General features: G+C 42.5%; 1 protein-coding gene across 2 annotated transcripts in view; it reads left to right on the forward strand.

Moving 5' to 3' along the window:
* LOC139548380 (aldehyde dehydrogenase family 3 member A2-like) overlaps positions 1–10,272 on the forward strand; it is a 49,273-nt gene extending 39,001 nt beyond the window's left edge. The window contains exons 8-11 of one of the 2 annotated variants that reach the window (XM_071358029.1): positions 5,169–5,310; positions 6,205–6,371; positions 6,748–6,847; positions 8,569–9,944. In XM_071358029.1, coding sequence (XP_071214130.1) covers positions 5,169–5,310; positions 6,205–6,371; positions 6,748–6,847; positions 8,569–8,882 — 723 coding nt within the window. In that variant the 3' untranslated portion in view covers positions 8,883–9,944. The other variant, XM_071358030.1, reaches the window with a different exon arrangement.
* The last annotated feature ends 9,479 nt before the right edge of the window (positions 10,273–19,751 follow it).

Consider the following 19,751-nt stretch of genomic DNA (forward strand, 5'->3'; position numbering starts at 1 on the left):
ACCCCTCTATCTATATCTCTATCCCTCTATCTATATCTCTACCCCTCCAGCTATATCTCTATCCCTCTATCTATATCCCTCTATCTATATCTCTATCCCTCTATCTATATCTCTACCCCTCTATCTATATCTCTACCCCTCTATCTATATCTCTATCCCTCTATCTATATCTCTACCCCTCTATCTATATCTCTATCCCTCTATCTATATCTCTATCCCTCTATCTGTATCTCTACCCCTCTATCTATATATATACCCCTCTATCTATATCTCTATCCCTCTATCTATATCTCTATCCCTCTATCTCTACCCCTCTATCTGTATCTCTATCCCTCTATCTATATCTCTATCCCTCTATCTGTATCTCTATCCCTCTATCTATATCTCTATCCCTCTATCTATATCTCTACCATTTTATCTATATCTCTACCCCTCTATCTATATCTCTACCCCTCTATCTGTATCTCTATCCCTCTATCTATATCTCTATCCCTCTATCTATATCTCTATCCCTCTGTCTATATCCCTCTATCTATATCTATATCCCTCTATCTATATCTCTACCCCTCTATCTATATCTCTACCCCTCTATCTATATCTCTATCCCTCTGTCTATATCTCTACCCCTCTATCTATATCTCTATCCCTCTGTCTATATCTCTACCCCTCTATCTATATCTCTACCCCTCTAACTATATCTCTACCATTTTATCTATATCTCTACCCCTCTATCTATATCTCTACCCCTCTATCTATATCTCTACCCCTCCAGCTATATCTCTATCCCTCTATCTATATCTCTATCCCTCTATCTGTATCTCTATCCCTCTATCTATATCTCTATCCCTCTATCTATATCTCTTCCCCTCTATCTATATCTATATCCCTCTATCTATATCCCTCTATCTATATCTCTATCCCTCTATCTGTATCTCTACCCCTCTATCTATATATATACCCCTCTATCTATATCTCCATCCCTATATCTATATCTCTACCCCTCTATCTCTATCCCTCTATCTCTACCCCTCTATCTGTATCTGTATCCCTCTATCTATATCTCTATCCCTCTATCTGTATCTCTATCCCTCTATCTATATCTCTATCCCTCTATCTATATCTCTATCCCTCTATCTATATCTCTACCCCTCTATCTATATCTCTATCCCTCTATCTGTATCTCTATCCCTCTATCTATATCTCTATCCCTCTATCTATATCTCTTCCCCTCTATCTATATCTATATCCCTCTATCTATATCCCTCTATCTATATCTCTATCCCTCTATCTGTATCTCTACCCCTCTATCTATATATATACCCCTCTATCTATATCTCTATCCCTATATCTATATCTCTACCCCTCTATCTCTATCCCTCTATCTCTACCCCTCTATCTGTATCTGTATCCCTCTATCTATATCTCTATCCCTCTATCTGTATCTCTATCCCTCTATCTATATCTCTATCCCTCTATCTATATCTCTATCCCTCTATCTATATCTCTACCCCTCTATCTATATCTCTATCCCTCTATCTATATCCCTCTATCTATATCTCTATCCCTCTATCTATATCTCTACCCCTCTATCTATATCTCTATCCCTCTATCTATATCTCTACCCCTTTGTCTATATCTCTACCCCTTTGTCTATATCTCTACCCCTTTCTCTATATCTCTACCCATTTGTCTCTATCTCTATCCCTCTATATATATCTCTACCCCTCTATCTCTATCTCTACCCCTCTATCTATATCTCTACCCCTCTGTCTATATTTCTACCCCTCTATCTATATCTCTATCCCTCTATCTCTATCTATCTCTACCCCTCTATCTATATCTCTACCCCTCTATCTATATCTCTATCCCTCTGTCTATATCTCTACCTCTCTATCTATATCTCTATCCCTCTATCTATATCTCTATCTATATCTCTACCCCTCTATCTATATCTCTACCCCTCTATCTATATCTCTATCCCTCTGTCTATATCTCTACCCCTCTATCTATATCTCTATCCCTCTGTCTATATCTCTACCCCTCTATCTATATCTCTACCCCTCTATCTATATCTCTACCCCTCTATCTATATCTCTACCCCTCCAGCTATATCTCTATCCCTCTATCTATATCTCTATCCCTCCAACTATATCTATATCCCTCTATCTATATCTCTACCCCTCTATCTATATCTCTATCCCTCTATCTATATCCCTCTATCTATATCTCTATCCCTCTATCTATATCTCTACCCCTCTATCTATATCTCTATCCCTCTATCTATATCCCTCTATCTATATCTCTATCCCTCTATCTATATCTCTACCCCTCTATCTATATCTCTATCCCTCTGTCTATATCTCTACCCCTCTATCTATATCTCTACCCCTCTATCTATATCTCTACCATTTTATCTATATCTCTACCCCTCTATCTATATCTCTATCCCTCTGTCTATATCTCTATCCCTCTATCTATATCTCTTCCCCTCTATCTATATCTCTATCCCTCTATCTATATCTCTACCCCTCTATCTATATCTCTATCCCTCTGTCTATATCTCTACCCCTCTATCTATATCTCTTCCCCTCTATCTATATATCTATCCCTCTGTCTATATCTCTACCATTTTATCTATATCTCTACCATTTTATCTATATCTCTACCCCTCCAGCTTTATCTCTAAACCTCTATCTATATCTCTACCCCTCTATCTATATCTATACCCCTCTATCTATATCTCTATCCCTCTATCTCTATCCCTCTATCTATATCTCTACCCCTCTATCTATATCTCTACCCCTCTGTCTATATCTCTACCCCTCTATCTATATCTCTATCCCTCTATCTATTTAATTGGGGGCACTCTCTCTCTCTATATATACAGTGGGGAGAACAAGTATTTGATACACTGCCGATTTTGCAGGTTTTCCTACTTACAAAGCATGTAGAGGTCTGTCATTTTTATCATAGGTACACTTCAACTGTGAGAGACGGAATCTAAAACAAAAATCCAGAAAATCACATTGTATGATTTTTAAGTAATTAATTTGCATTTTATTGCATGACATAAGTATTTGATCACCTACCAACCAGTAAGAATTTCGGCTCTCACAGACCTGTTCGTTTTTCTTTAAGAAGCCCTCCTGTTCTCCACTCATTACCTGTATTAACTGCACCTGTTTGAACTCGTTACCTGTATAAAAGACACCTGTCCACACACTCAATCAAACAGACTCCAACCTCTCCACAATGGCCAAGACCAGAGAGCTGTGTAAGGACATCAGGGATCAAATTGTAGACCTGCACAAGGCTGGGATGGGCTACAGGACAATAGGCAAGCAGCTTGGTGAGAAGGCAACAACTGTTGGCGCAATTATTAGAAAATGGAAGAAGTTCAAGATGACGGTCAATCACCCTCGGTCTGGGGCTCCATGCAAGATCTCACCTCGTGGGGCATCAATGATCATGAGGAAGGTGAGGGATCAGCCCAGAACTACACGGCAGGACCTGGTCAATGACCTGAAGAGAGCTGGGACCACAGTCTCAAAGAAAACCAATAGTAACACACTACGCCGTCATGGACACTACGCCTCCTTCCCTAAGTAAGAGCATTGAAAATGGGTCGTGGCTGGGTCTTCCAGCATGACAACGACCTGAAACACACAGCCAGGGCAACTAAGGAGTGGCTCCGTAAGAAGCATCTCAAGGTCCTGGAGTGGCCTAGCCAGTCTCCAGACCTGAATCCAATGGAAAATCTTTGGAGGGAGCTGAAAGTCCGTATTGCCCAGCGACAGCCCCGAAACCTGAAGGATCTGGAGAAGGTCTGTATGGAGGAGTGGGCCAAAATCCCTGCTGCAGTGTGTGCAAACCTGGTCAAGAACTACAGGAAACGTATGATCTCTGTAATTGCAAACAAAGGTTTCTGTACCAAATATTAAGTTCTGCTTTTCTGATGTATCAAATACTTATGTCATGCAATAAAATGCAAATTAATTACTTAAAAATCATACAATGTGATTTTCTGGATTTTTGTTTTAGATTCCGTCTCTCACAGTTGAAGTGTACCTATGATAAAAATTACAGACCTCTACATGCTTTGTAAGTAGGAAAACCTGCAAAATCGGCAGTGTATCAAATACTTGTTCTCCCCACTGTATATATATAGTTATAGTTCTATATCGTTCTATATCTGTAGTTGAAGTCGGAAGTTTACATACCCTTAGGTTGGGGTCATTAAAACTCGTTTTTCAACCACTCCACAAATTTCTTGTTAACAAACTATAGTTTTGGCAGGTCGTTTAGGACTTCCAACAATTGTTTACAGACAGATGATTTCACTTGTAATTCCCTGTATCCAGTGGGTCAGAAGTTTTCATATACTAAGTTGACTGTACCTTTAAACAGCTTGGAAAATTCCAGAAGCTTCTTTAGAAGACCTCCACAAGTCTGGTTCATCCTTGGGAACAATTTCCAATAGCCTGAAGGTACCACGTTAATCTGTACAAACAATAGTACGCAAGTATAAACACCATGGGACTGATTTGAAACCTGAATTGACCCCAAACCTGATTAACTGTAAGGTACCAGCCTGCTACTGTCAGTTAGCCCCTCCAACAAATTTAATGTGTTATCATCAGGTGAATAATAATGGCAAGGAGAATGAATCAGCATTTTAAAATTCATAGATTTGGTAGATAGTTTTTCATTATTTTGACCTCCCCACATTTATAATTGGAAGTGTAAACTCTAGCATAGCCTATTAGCTAGAAAGGTAACTCGACACACATTTAGCTAGTAGCTGGTTAAACAAAGGTTAACCATGTGTTGGCAAAAATATATGTCCAAGTCAGCGGCCAGATGCAATTGCTGGGACTGATACTCGCGCAGGTGCTTTTTCAAAGCCTTTGTCAGATACTCCAGTGAATGTAATTTGCTTATAATAAGGAGTTGACTTGAAAGAAGACATTTGCCGCTTTTCTACTGTAGGTATGTAATTGAACATTATGTTTATTCTTTTGTTTCTAGCAATATTCATTCAAAAATTATAACCAAACCAAATCCGCGTAAAAGTATAAAAAATGTGCGGACCCTTTGCAGTACTTCCGCGTGGACCCCAGGTTGAATACCCCCTGAAATAATCCAAAGATTGTTTTCCTTAATCCAAGGAGTTCTATGGGCCCGACCCCAAATCCTCCCCTGACTACGGCCGCATCATCAACCAGCGCCACTTCAACCGCGTGATGGCTCTACTGGATGGCTACACGGCGGCGCTAGGGGGCCAGAGTGACGCATCACAACGCTACATTGGTATGCAGACTGATAGGGCTCACAGATATTTGCTGATACATTTGTAGTTGACTTGGGTTGTAATAGTACTGTATTTGACCTTGGGTTGTATTAGTACTGTATTTGACCTTGGGTTGTATTAGTACTGTATTTGACCTTAGGTTGTATTAGTACTGTATTTGACCTTGGGTTGTAATAGTACTGTATTTGACCTTGGGTTGTAATAGTACTGTATTTGACCTTGGGTTGTAATAGTACTGTATTTGACCTTGGGTTGTAATAGTACTGTATTTGACCTTGGGTTGTAATAGTACTGTATTTGACCTTGGGTTGTAATAGTACTGTATTTGACCTTGGGTTGTAATAGTACTGTATTTGACCTTGGGTTGTATTAGTACTGTATTTGACCTTGGGTTGTAATAGTACTGTATTTGACCTTGGGTTGTAATAGTACTGTATTTGACCTTGGGTTGTAATAGTACTGTATTTGACCTTGGGTTGTATTAGTACTGTATTTGACCTTGGGTTGCAACATGCCCGGGACATTTCCCAGAGTTCCAAGGTTCACCAGATATCCCAGTTGGAGATTTCCCAGTTGGAGGATTGCCCCCCTGCTTATTCCTCTTGATTCCAGGAATCTCCCAACTGGGATTGCTCCAACTGGCAGTCCTCCAACTAAGAATTTACCAATTGGGAATTATCCAACTGGTTTTTCTCCAACTGGTTTTTCTCCAACTGGTTTTTATCCAACTGGTTTTTCTCCAACTAGTTTTTCTTCAACTGGGATTTCTGGAATAGCGAGGACTTTGGGAAAGTTCCAGTAATGTTGCAGTTTTGTAATCCTCCAACTTGAATTTCTGAAACACTTGGGAACTATGCTTAGTTGGTCAACAACCCTGACCTCTGACCCCTCAGCCCCCACGGTGGTGAAGGACGTGCCCCCCCATGCTAGGCTGATGCAGGAGGAGATCTTCGGCCCCCTGTTGCCCATAGTGACCGTCAGCGACATAGATGACGCCATCCACTTCATCAGTGAGAGAGAGAAGCCCCTGGCGCTCTACGTCTTCTCCTCCAACAAGAAGGTCTGGAGGGAGCTAGTGAGCAACCTATGGAGTAGGGCTGAATCCCAAATCAATCCCTGCGACCTTACGCTCATCTGAAGAGCTTATATAATTGAATTAGTATAAGCGACATGGTGAAACTTCAGTTCACAAGGTGGAGCTATTAAGAATATTGCTTACGCCTGTCAAATCCACTCAGATCTCCACAAGTGGGTTTAGGGGTTGATTTGAGATTGGGCATGGGTCACATTTAGGTGAGCTCTTTGGTGAAATGTGATTAAACTGTAAGAAGGTGAGCTGTTACTGTGGCAACAACATGTGTACTTATTTCGGTATGTACAGTATCTATTTACATATGGGGGGGCTGATAAAAGACATCTCTGTCTCTGTCAATAAGGTGATAAAGCGAATGCTGGCTGAGACGACCAGTGGCGGGGTGACGGTCAATGACGTCATGATGCACTACACCCTCAGCTCTCTGCCCTTTGGGGGTGTAGGTAAGAACTCTTTTATGATACTTTATGCTTACGCCAAGTCTTTGGGGATGTCGCCTAGCCAGACCTAGGTTGGCACGCTAGCCGGTATTGGGTCGAGGCTGGTTAACTGATGGCAGCTGATATGATAGCATGCCACTGCCGGTCCAACCACAGCTTGCCATTACAATAGTCATGCCTACGGCAGTCCAATGGTGGCTTGCCTGCGGTAGACAGACAGACTGAGTCTAAATTCACCCTTTGACCCAATGCCCCCACTAACTTGGTGCCTATGGTAACAGAACCTCATTCCAACACTACCACACATTTGTCCAGGACCAACACCTGCTAGTCAAGCCTTGGCCAAACTTCTACTGTAAGTAACTTACTAACTTTACCGAGTCGGAGGGTAGCGCGAGACGGAGGGTAGGGCGTCCTTGGGACTGAGTCGGTGAAATAGTGCTAGATCATCATGCAGCTAACGTCTAATCTTTAACAAAAAGTCACATGAACTCCTGAGTCTGAGGGTAGCTTGTCCTTGGGACTGAGTCGGAGGGTAGCGGATCCTTGGGACTGAGGGACTGAGTCGGAGGGTAGCCCTTGGGACTGAGTCAGATGGTAGCCTGAGTCGGAGGGTACGTCCTTGGGACTGAGTCAGATGGTAGCCTGAGTTGGAGGGTAGCGCGGCCTTGGGACTGAGTCAGATGGTAGCCTGAGTTGGAGGGTAGCCTTCCTTGGGACTGAGTCGGAGGGTAGCCGTCCTTGGGACTGAGTCGGAGGGTAGCCTTCCTTGGGACTGAGTCGGAGGGTAGCGTGGCCTTGGGACTGAGTCGGAGGGTAGCCTTCCTTGGGACTGAGTCGGAGGGTAGCCTGAGTTGGAGGGTAGCGGATCCTTGGGACTGAGTCAGATGGTAGCCTGAGTCGGAGGGTAGCCTTCCTTGGGACTGAGTCAGATGGTAGCCTGAGTTGGAGGGTAGCGCGGCCTTGGGACTGAGTCAGATGGTAGCCTGAGTCGGAGGGTAGCGCGCCTTGGGACTGAGTCAGATGGTAGCCTGAGTCGGAGGGTAGCCTTCCTTGGGACTGAGTCAGATGGTAGCCTGAGTCGGAGGGTAGCGGATCCTTGGGACTGAGGCGGAGGGTAGCCTGAGTCGGAGGGTAGCCGTCCTTGGGACTGAGTCAGAGGGTAGCCTGAGTTGGAGGGTAGCCTTCCTTGGGACTGAGTCGGAGGGTAGCCGTCCTTGGGACTGAGTCGGAGGGTAGCCTTCCTTGGGACTGAGTCAGAGGGTAGCCTGAGTCGGAGGGTAGCCTTCCTTGGGACTGAGTCAGAGGGTAGCCTGAGTTGGAGGGTAGCGGATCCTTGGGACTGAGGCGGAGGGTAGCGGATCCTTGGGACTGAGTCAGATGGTAGCCTGAGTTGGAGGGTAGCGGATCCTTGGGACTGAGTCAGATGGTAGCCTGAGTCGGAGGGTAGCCTTCCTTGGGACTGAGTCAGATGGTAGCCTGAGTTGGAGGGTAGCCTTCCTTGGGACTGAGTCGGAGGGTAGCCTGAGTTGGAGGGTAGCGGATCCTTGGGACTGAGGCGGAGGGTAGCCTGAGTCGGAGGGTAGCCGTCCTTGGGACTGAGGCGGAGAAATACTGCTAGAGCGTCATGCAGCTAACGTCTCATCCTTAACAACAAGTCACATGAACGCTTGACCCCCCCCCCCTTCATTTGACCCTAGCCCTGTGACCTTTGAACCCCACAGGTCAGAGTGGAACAGGCAAGTATCATGGGAAACACACCTTTGACCAGTTAAGCCACCATCGGGCGTGTCTGGTCAAGTCTCTGGGCATGGAGGGGGTCAACATGGTGCGGTACCCACCCCAGAACTTCCAGAAGGCTCGCAGGGTCAGGTTGACCATGAGGACCCCACTGGTTGACTTCTCTAGGAAAACCTATATCTGGGCCGTGACGGCCACTGTCTTTGCTTTCGGTCTCTTGGTCACCTTGTCTGCCATCCTGTTAATTGCTGGTGGCCTGAACTGCACCTGTTGGAGGGTCTGGCAAATCTGGCGCTAGCCAGTCTGTACCTGCATTGGCCGACATACACTAACGTTCAAAAGTTTGGGGTCACTTAGAAATGTCCTTGTTTTGAAAGAAAAGCACATTTTATGTCCATTAAAATAACATCAAATTGATCAGAAATACAGTGTAGACATTGTTAATGTTGTAAATAACTATTGTAGCTGGAAACGGCAGATTTTTTTACGGAATATCTACATAGGCGTACAGAGGCCCATTATCAGCAACCACCATGTGTTCCAATGGCAAGTTGTGTTAGCTAATCCAAGTTCATAATTTTAAAAGGCTAATGTATTATTAGAAAATCCTTTTGCAATTATGTTAGCACAGCTGAAAACTGTTGTCCTGATTAAAGAAGCAATAAAACTGGCCTTCTTTAGACTAGCTGAGTATCTGGAGCAGCATTTGTGGGTTAGATTACAGGCTCAAAATGGGCAGAAACAAAGACCAAACTTTTGAACGGTAGTCTACATTCAACAAAAGACAGGTCCCTGTGTCTGTGTCTGGTTTCCTTGGCTTTAGAATATTGTCTATTGGCTTTGTGTGTCCATGTCCATGTCACTGTGACTAAACACATAACCTTGGTGGTGCAAACTCTCGACTGCTGTCAGTGGTTTTGGCTTTCCACCCCCGATCCTCTGTAATGACGATGAGCCACGGCCTTTGCTGATGGCGAGCCGTGTATTGTTGTCTAATCTTCCATTCAAATCTATCATTTCATTCTAATCAGACAGCCAATTTGTGATTTGATTGTTTACATCTTGTTAAAGCATTGATCAAGATCTAGAACCACCAAACTGCTTTCACATATAATGTCACATATATAAGAGGTTTGCTGGAATGGAAAGCAACATACAGTAGCTAACATGGTGCTTGGTTCTCGACTCGGGTTACAAACTTCCAATAACTTTCCTAAATGTCCCAGGTTTTTACTGGTTGGAGGATACCGGATTTCCTGCTGCTTCCTTCCTGATTTTGGGGAATCTTCCAACGGAGGTTTCTGGGAAATGCTGCATGAACGTCATAAATTCTAATGTTTCTAACCCTTACTGACCCCCCCCCCCCCCACAGGTCAGAGTGGAACAGGCAGGTATCATGGGAAACACACCTTTGACCAGTTCAGCCACCATCGGGCGTGTCTGGTCAAGTCTCTGGGCATGGAGGGGGTCAACATGCCGCGGTATCCACCCCAGAACTTCCAGAAGGCTCGCAGGGTCAGGCTGGCCATGAGGACCCCACTGGTTGACTTCTCCAAGGGCACCTACATCTGGGCGGTCACGGCGTCCATTGTGGCTCTGGGACTCCTGGTCGCCCTGACTGTGATTCTAATACTAGCGGCCGGCGTCAGCTGTACCTGTTGGTGATTTGATGGATAGATACAGGGGGGTTAGGGGGGAGTTAGGGGGTGGGGGGAGTTAGGGGGGAGTTAGGGGAGTTAGGGGGTGGGGGGAGTTAGGGGGGAGTTAGGTAGGGTTAGGGGGGAGTTAGGGGGCGGTTAGGGGGGGGTTAGGGGAGTTAGGGGGGGTGGGGGGGTTAGGGGAGTTAGGGGGGGTGGGGGGGGGGTTAGGGGAGTTAGGGGGGGTGGGGGGGTTAGGGTTGCATTTTTGGAATCGTTCACAAAAATTCCCTGATTTTCCAGAAATCCTGTTTGGAAGATTTCTGATTTCCTGCTTCTTCACTTCTGATTACGGGAATCTTCCTACCGGGGTTTCTCAGGAAAACCTGAGAATCTTGGGAAAGAGTCGAGACACAGTGGACTGTGGTATTAATACATTAATGTCAAGGCATTATGTGAGTATTATTGGTTTGTTTGTCCATGACTTCCTTTTCTATTATGTCTGTTGTATGAATTTGTATCTAATGACTGTTTTTCAGTTGTTATTTTTTAATGATATTATAAAATACTGTTTATGAAGTTCTCTCACTTAACAACAGTTCAAAAGATGAGGTAGACTAATCAATGAACAACCATGTCTTTAGTGCAGTAGGTCTAATGTTCTGCTCACATAAACCTGTGATGAATATGCCCCAGTGTTACAGAAATGTTGTTACCTCTTACCTTTTAAAGTGGATGGTGGTATTAGAGGGGGAAAATGTCAGTGAGTACAATGTAGCTGTTAGCATTGTTTTTATTCTCCCGCTGCACTTGGTAGCCCTGCCTGGTCTGTACAATAATGTCAATTCAATCTTTATGGTCCAATTCTGGACGTGCCTTTTGTGTCTCTCCTGCTACAGTTGCACACACCCCAGTTTCCATCCCAAATTACATACTCTGCCCGATACGGTGCACTACTTTTGAACAGGACCTATAGGGCTCTGGTCAAAAGTAGTGCCCTTTTAATAGGGAATAGGATGCCATTTGTGATACACATACAATACACTTCTCCCCTGGAGAGTTCAGGAAGCGTTGAATAAAATGTATGTATATGAATAATACTCAATATAACAGAAGACTTGCTTCACCTGCTGGGGTGAAATGTATGCCAACTATCTTTTATAGCATCACTAAATAGTTTATTTTAAGCAATACGGCCCGAGGGGGGGTGTGGTATATGGCTAATATACCACAGCTAACGTCTGTTCTTAAGCACGACGCAACGCAGAGTGCCTGCATACATCCATTAGCTGTGATATATTAGCCATATACCACAAACCCCTGAGGTGCCTTATTGCTATTATAAACTGGTTACCAATGTAATTAAAGCAGTAAAAATAAATGTTTTGTCATACCCGTGGTATACGGTCTGATATACCACGGCTGTCAGCCAATCAGCATTCAGGGCTCGAACCACCCAGTTTATGTCTGATATACCACGGCTTTAATATACCACGGTTTCAGCCAATCAGCATCCAGGACTCAAACTACCCAGTTTATAATACCAATTTAGGTCATTACCTAAGGTTCAGACGGTAGAGCCTTAGGATTGTGTTTGTTTTTTACCTAGAGTTTATATACAGTACTGTGTTTAGGCTGTTACAAATTGTTATTAAACATTAAACACCAGGTGGCAGCAGAGAGCTGCTCTGATTTTACAAAACGTTATCATAAATAACCACCCTGTTACATGCTCTTAGATGACTTTCTCCCCTCAGCCTTCTAATAGCCTGGTGGTTAATACTGGTGAATACAGCCAGGCATTATGGAGTAAGTGTTCACTCACTGTTGTCAATAAAAAAACAATTGTGTTGTCAATAAAAAAAACTATGGTGTAATCTGTAATGTCTCTATTAGTCTGGTCTGGGTCTGGTCTGGTTTAGTGTAGTCTGGTCTAGTGTGGTCTGGTCTAGTGTAGTCTGGTCTAGTGTGGTCTGGTCTAGTGTAACCTGGTCTAGTGTAGTCTGGTCTAGTGTAACCTGGTCTAGTGTAGTCTGGTCTAGTGTAACCTGGTCTAGTGTGGTCTGGTCTAGTGTAGTCTGGTCTAGTGTGGTCTGGTCTAGTGTAGTCTGGTCTAGTGTAACCTGGTCTAGTGTAGTCTGGTCTAGTGTAACCTGGTCTAGTGTAGTCTGGTCTAGTGTAACCTGGTCTAGTGTGGTCTGGTCTAGTGTAGTCTGGTCTAGTGTGGTCTGGTCTAGTGTAGTCTGGTCTAGTGTAACCTGGTCTAGTGTAGTCTGGTCTAGTGTGGTCTGGTGTAGTCTGGTCTAGTGTAGTCTGGTCTAGTGTAGTCTGGTGTAGTCTGGTCTAGTGTGGTCTGGTGTAGTGTAGCCTGGTCTAGTGTAGTCTGGTCTAGTGTAACCTGGTCTAGTGTAGTCTGGTCTAGTGTAACCTGGTCTAGTGTGGTCTGGTCTAGTGTAGTCTGGTCTAGTGTGGTCTGGTCTAGTGTAGTCTGGTCTAGTGTAACCTGGTCTAGTGTAACCTGGTCTAGTGTAGTCTGGTGTAGTCTGGTCTAGTGTAATCTGGTCTAGTGTGGTCTGGTGTAGTGTAGCCTGGTCTAGTCTGGTCTGGTGTAGTCTAGTGTGGTCTGGTCTAATGTAGTCTAGTGTAGTCTGGTCTAGTGTAGTCTGGTCTAATGTGGTCTAGTCTAGTGTAGTCTGGACTAGTGTAGTCTGGTCTGGTGTAGTATAGTCTGGTCTAGTGTGGTCTAGTGTAGTCTGGTCTAGTGTAGTCTGGTCTAGTCTAGTGTAGTCTGGTCTAGTGTAGTCTAGTCTAGTGTAGTCTGGTCTAGTGTAGTCTGGTCTAGTGTAGTCTGGTCTAGTCTGGTCTAGTGTGGTCTGGTCTAGTGTAGTCTAGTCTGGTCTAGTGTAGTCTAGTGTAGTCTGGTCTAGTGTAGTCTGGTCTAGTGTAGTCTGGTTTGGTGTAGTCTGGTCTAGTGTAGTCTGGTTTGGTTTGGTCTAGTGTAGTCTGGTCTAGTGTAGTCTGGTTTGGTTTGGTCTAGTGTAGTCTGGTCTAGTGTAGTCTGGTCTAGTGTAGTCTAGTCTGGTCTAGTGTAGTCTGGTCTAGTGTAGTCTAGTGTAGTCTGGTCTAGTGTAGTCTAGTGTAGTCTGGTCTAGTGTAGTCTGGTCTAGTGTAGTCTGGTCTAGTGTAGTCTGGTTTGGTGTAGTCTGGTCTAGTGTAGTCTGGTTTGGTTTGGTCTAGTGTAGTCTGGTCTAGTGTAGTCTGGTTTGGTTTGGTCTAGTGTAGTCTGGTCTAGTGTAGTCTGGTCTAGTGTAGTCTGGTCTAGTGTAGTCTGGTCTAGTGTAGTCTGGTTTGGTTTGGTCTAGTGTAGTCTGGTTTGGTCTAGTGTAGTCTGGTCTAGTGTAGTCTGGTCTAGTGTAGTCTGGTTTGGTTTGGTCTAGTGTAGTCTGGTGTAGTTTGGTTTGGTCTAGTGTAGTCTGGTCTGGTGTAGTCTTGTTTGGTTTGGTCTAGTGTAGTCTGGTCTAGTGTAGTCTGTTTGGTTTGGTCTAGTGTAGTCTGGTCTAGTGTAGTTTGGTTTGGTCTAGTGTAGTCTGGTCTGGTTTAGCTGGTGCCATAAAGCTGGTGCCATTACTGTGGAACAGAGGGAATAGAGGTGGGGAGGTCTAGGCCTCTGTGATTCTAGGGGGAGAAACAGTGGACAATATTGTCTCTTTTTTTTGGGTTGAGAAGACGTCGTCATATAACCAGATTACAACCAAATGGTCTCTGTTACAACCAGGTAAACACATAATTATTATGAGAAGGGTATAAATCAGATTGATCATAGCAGATGTACATGTGTTGTGTAAAAGGGGATTAATCATAGCAGATGTAAATGTTTGGTAGAGGGGGATTCAGCTATATTTACTATATTTATATACTGTATATCGTTCATAACGTTTCAATACGTTTAATTTGTATAGGCTTAGGCTGGGGGGGGGACTCTTTGCTGTAGTCCTTTAAACTTAATCCAGTCATTTCAGATCTACAGGAGTGCCTAGGGGGTAGTGTCTAGGGGCTAGGGGTTGATTTGGAACATAGCCTAGCAGAGTGTGGTTCAGAGCGAGGGCACCTTGGGACCTAGCTCTCTCTCTCTCTCTCTCTCTCTCTCTCTCTCTCTCTCTCTCTCTCTCTCTCTCTCTCTCTCTCTCTCTCTCTTTCTCTCTCTCTCTCTCTCTCTCTCTCTCTGTCTCTGTCTCTGTCTCTGTCTCTCTCTCTGTCTCTGTCTCTGTCTCTGTCTCTGTCTCTGTCTCTGTCTCTCTCTCTGTCTCTGTCTCTGTCTCTGTCTCTGTCTCTTTCTCTCTCTCTCTCTCTCTCTCTCTCTTTCTCTCTCTCTCTCTCTCTCTCTCTCTCTCTCTCTCTCTCTCTCTCTCTCTCTCTCTCTCTCTCTCTCTCTCTCTCTCTCTCTAAAGTCAATACCTGACGTTTATGGTCTTATCATATAACACATACTGCTATATATTCCTGAAACCCCCTGCTATTTATGTTTCACCTCTCTAAAAGAAAATGTGTTTTTGGACCGTGTCTCTAAGGCCATTGCGTGCCGCTGTGTTAGGTCCTGTTGGGCTTTTCAACAATATAGGACATTCTGGGCTTTTCAACAATATAGGACATTCTGGGCTTTTCAACAATATAGGACATTCTGGGCTTTTCAACAATATAGGACATTCTGGTCTTTTCAACGATGTAGGACATTCTGGGCTTTTCAACGATGTAGGACAGTCTGGGCTTTTCAACGATGTAGGACATTCTGGGCTTTTCAACGATATAGGACATTCTGGGCTTTTCAACGATATCACGTGTGGGGGTGTCACCTTGATAGTTGTTTATTTTTGGTTCTTCAAATGGCTACCACCACAAATACCACCACAATTAGCACCACAAATACCATCACAAATACCACCACAATTAGCACCACAAATACCATCACAATTACCACCACAAATACCATCACAAATACCACCACAAATACCATCACAATTACCACCACAAATACCACCATAAATACCATCACAATTAGCACCAGAAATAGCACATTTTATGATAAGTGTGTGTAATTGTGTAGTTATACGTTTTGTGAGTTTGATATTCAAATAGTTTTCAATAGGTAAATATTTCAGGAACAGTTTGAGTTTTCAGAGCAGTGTAATCATTTTTTCACATCAAATGAGAGCTTGTTAATAAATGTCCTCTGTAGTGGACATCAGGATGTTAATAAATGTCCTCTGCAGTGGACATCAGGATGTTAATAAATGTCCTCTGTAGTGGACATCAGGATGTTATTAAATGTCCTCTGCAGTGGACATCAGCTTGGTATTAAATGTCCTCTGTAGTGGACATCAGGATGTTAATAAATGTCCTCTGTAGTGGACATCAGGATGTTAATAAATGTCCTCTGTAGTGGACATCAGGATGTTAATAAATGTCCTCTGTAGTGGACATCAGCTTGGTATTAAATGTCCTCTGTAGTGGACATCAGGATGTTAATAAATGTCCTCTGTAGTGGACATCAGGATGTTAATAAATGTCCTCTGTAGGGGACATCAGCTTGGTATTAAATGTCCTCTGTAGTGGACATCAGCTTGGTATTAAATGTCCTCTGTAGTGGACATCAGCTTGGTATTAAATGTCCTCTGTAGTGGACATCAGGATGTTATTAAATGTCCTCTGTAGTGGACATCAGCTTGGTATTAAATGTCCTCTGTAGTGGACATCAGGATGTTAATAAATGTCCTCTGTAGGGGACATCAGGATGTTAATAAATGTCCTCTGTAGTGGACATCAGGATGTTAATAAATGTCCTCTGTAGTGGACATCAGGATGTTAATAAATGTCCTCTGTAGTGGACATCAGGATGTTAATAAATGTCCTCTGTAGTGGACATCAGGATGTTAATAAATGTCCTCTGTAGTGGACATCAGGATGTTAATAAATGTCCTCTGTAGGGGACATCAGGATGTTAATAAATGTCCTCTGTAGTGGACATCAGGATGTTAATAAATGTCCTCTGTAGTGGACATCAGCTTGGTATTAAATGTCCTCTGTAGTGGACATCAGCTTGGTATTAAATGTCCTCTGTAGTGGACATCAGGATGTTAATAAATGTCCTCTGTAGTGGACATCAGGATGTTATTAAATGTCCTCTGTAGTGGACATCAGGATGTTATTAAATGTACTTTGTAGTGGACTACTTTATTTATTTTTTCATTGGCAAGATTAGAAAACGTAGGGATGACATGCCAGCAACAAAACGCTGACACTACACATCCAAGTATATCTGAACAAATTATGAAAGACAGGAATAGTCATTTTGAATTCCATTAAGTGAGTGTGGAAGAGGTGAAAAAAATATTATTGTCTATCAACAATGACAAGCCACTTGGGTCTGACAACTTGGTTGGAACATTTCTAAGGATTATAGAGGACGATATTGCAGCTCCTATTTGCCATATCTTCAATTTAAGCCTACTAGAAAGTGTGCCCCCCAGGCCTGGAGGGAAGCAAAAGTCATTCCGCTACTGTAACGGCTGTTGGAAGGAGAGGACCAAGGTGCAGCGTGGTACGTGTCCATATTTATTAAATCAACACTGAAATAACAAAGAATAACGACCGAAACAGTTCTGGCTAGTGCAGACACAGAACAGGAAACAACTACCCACAAAACACAGGTGGGATGAGGCTACTTAATTAAGTATGGTTCTCAATCAGAGACAACGATAGACAGCTGCCTCTGATTGAGAACCACACTTGGCCAAACGCATAGAAATATAAAACATAGAACAAAAACATAGAATGCCCACCCCAACTCACGCCCTGACCAAACCAAAATAGAGACATAACAAAGGAACTAAGGTCAGGACGTGACAGCTACCTAAGAATAGTAAAGCCTCCTTTACCGGCTCAAATAGCCGACCAATCATACTGTTACCAACCCCATGTAAAGTTTTGTAAAAAATTGTGTATGACCAGATACAATGCTATTTTACAGTAAACAAATTGACAACAGACTTTCAGCATGCTTATAAGGAAGGACATTCAACAAGCACAGCACTTACACAAATGACTGATGATTGGCTGAGAGAAATTGATGATAAAAAGATTGTGGGGGCTGTTTTGTTAGACTTCAGTGCAGCTTTTGACATTATCAATCATAGTCTGCTCCTTGAAAAACATATGTGTTATGGGTTTACATCCCCTGCTATATTGTGGATAAAGAGTTACCTGTCTAACAGAACACAGAAGGTGTTATTTTAATGGAATCCTCTCCTACATAATTTAGGTAGAATCAGGCATTCCTCAGGGCAGCTGTCTAGGCTCCTTACTTTTTTCAATCTTTACTAACGGCATGCCACTTGAGTAAAGCCAGTGTGTCTATGTATGCGGATGACTCAACACTATACACGTCAGCTACCACAGTGACTGAAATGACTGCAACACTTAACAAAGAGCTGCAGTTAGTTTCAGAATGGGTCGCAAGGAATAAGTTAGTCCTAAATAATTCAAAAACTAAAAGCAATGTATTTGGGAAAAATCATTCACTAAACCATAAACCTCAACTAAATTTTGTAATAAATAATGTGGAAATTGAGCAAGGTGAAGTGACTAAACTTCTTGGAGTAAACTTGGATTGTAAACTCTCATAGTCAAAACATATTTATGCAACAGTAGCTAAGATGGAGAGAAGTCTGCTGCTCTACCTTCTTAACAGGACTATAAGGCAGGTACTACAGATTCTAGTTTTGTCGCACCTGGACTACTGTTCAGTCGTGTGGTCAGGTGCCACAAAGAGGGACTTAGGAAAATGCAATCTGCTCAGAACAGGGCAGCACGGCTGGCCCATATATGTACACTGAGAGCAAACATTAATCATATGCATGTCAATCTCTACCCCACAAGACATACCCCCAGAGGTCTCTTCATAGTCCCCAAGTCCAGAACAGACTATGTGAGGCGCACACTACTACATAGAGCCATGACTACATGGAACTCTATTCCACATCAAGTAACTGATGCAGCAGTAAAATTATATTTAAAAAAACAGATAAAAATACACCTTATGGAACAGCGGTGACTGTGAAGCAACACAAACATAGACACATGCACACACACACACACGATAACATACGCACTATACACACACAGACACATGCATACACACACATGATAACATACACACTATACACACACAGACACATGCATACACACACACATGATAACATACGCACTATACACACACAGACACATGCATACACACACATGATAACATACACACTATACACACACAGACACATGCATACACACACACATGATAACATACACACACAGACACATGCATACACACACACATGATAACATACACACTATACACACACAGACACATGCATACACACACACATGATAACATACACACTATACACACACAGACACATGCACACAAACACACGATAACATACACACTATACACACACAGACACATGCACACAAACACACGATAACATACACACTATACACACACTTTTTTGTGTTGAAGACATGTGGTAGTGGAGTACTAAGGACTCATCTCCCAATAGGTGCCCTTCTTTGTGAGGCATTAGAAAGCCTCCCTGGTCTTTGTGGTTTAATCTGTGTTTGAAATTCACTGCTCGACTGAGGGACTTTACAGATAATTGTATTTGTGTGGTAAAGAGATAAGGTAGTCATTCAAAATACATGTTAAACACTATTATTGCACAAAGAGTGAGTCCATGCAACTTATTATGTGACTTGTTAATTAAGCACAGTTTTACTCCTGAACTTATTTAGGCATCGCCTTAACAAAGGGTTGAATACTTATTGACTCAAGACATTTTAGATTTTCATTTTTTATTAATTATTAATCCACTTTGACATTATGGGGTATTGTGTGTAGGCCAGTGACCAAAAGTCTCAATTTAATCCATTTTAAATTCAGGCTGTAACACAACATGTGGAAAAGTCAAGGGGTATGAATACTTTCCAAAGGCACTGTATACACTATAATATGATCTATAACTATAATATGATCTATAACTATAATATGATCTATAACTATAATATGATATATAATTATAATATGATCTATAACTATAATATGATCTATAACTATAATATGATCTACATTTACATTTACATTTAAGTCATTTAGCAGACGCTCTTATCCAGAGCGACTTACAAATTGGTGCATTCACCTTATGATATCCAGTGGAACAACCACTATAACTATAACTATAACTATAATATGATCTATAACTATAATATGATCTATAACTATAATATGATCTATAACTATAATATGATCTATAACTATAATATGATATATAATTATAATATGATCTATAATATGATCTATAACTATAATATGATCTATAACTATAATATGATCTATAACTATAATATGATCTATACACTATATTGTGATCTATAACTATAATATGATCTATACACTATAATGTGATCTATAACTATAATATGATCTA

Source organism: Salvelinus alpinus, chromosome 21 (genome assembly GCF_045679555.1).
Source record: "Salvelinus alpinus chromosome 21, SLU_Salpinus.1, whole genome shotgun sequence".
NCBI classification, from domain to species: domain Eukaryota; kingdom Metazoa; phylum Chordata; class Actinopteri; order Salmoniformes; family Salmonidae; genus Salvelinus; species Salvelinus alpinus.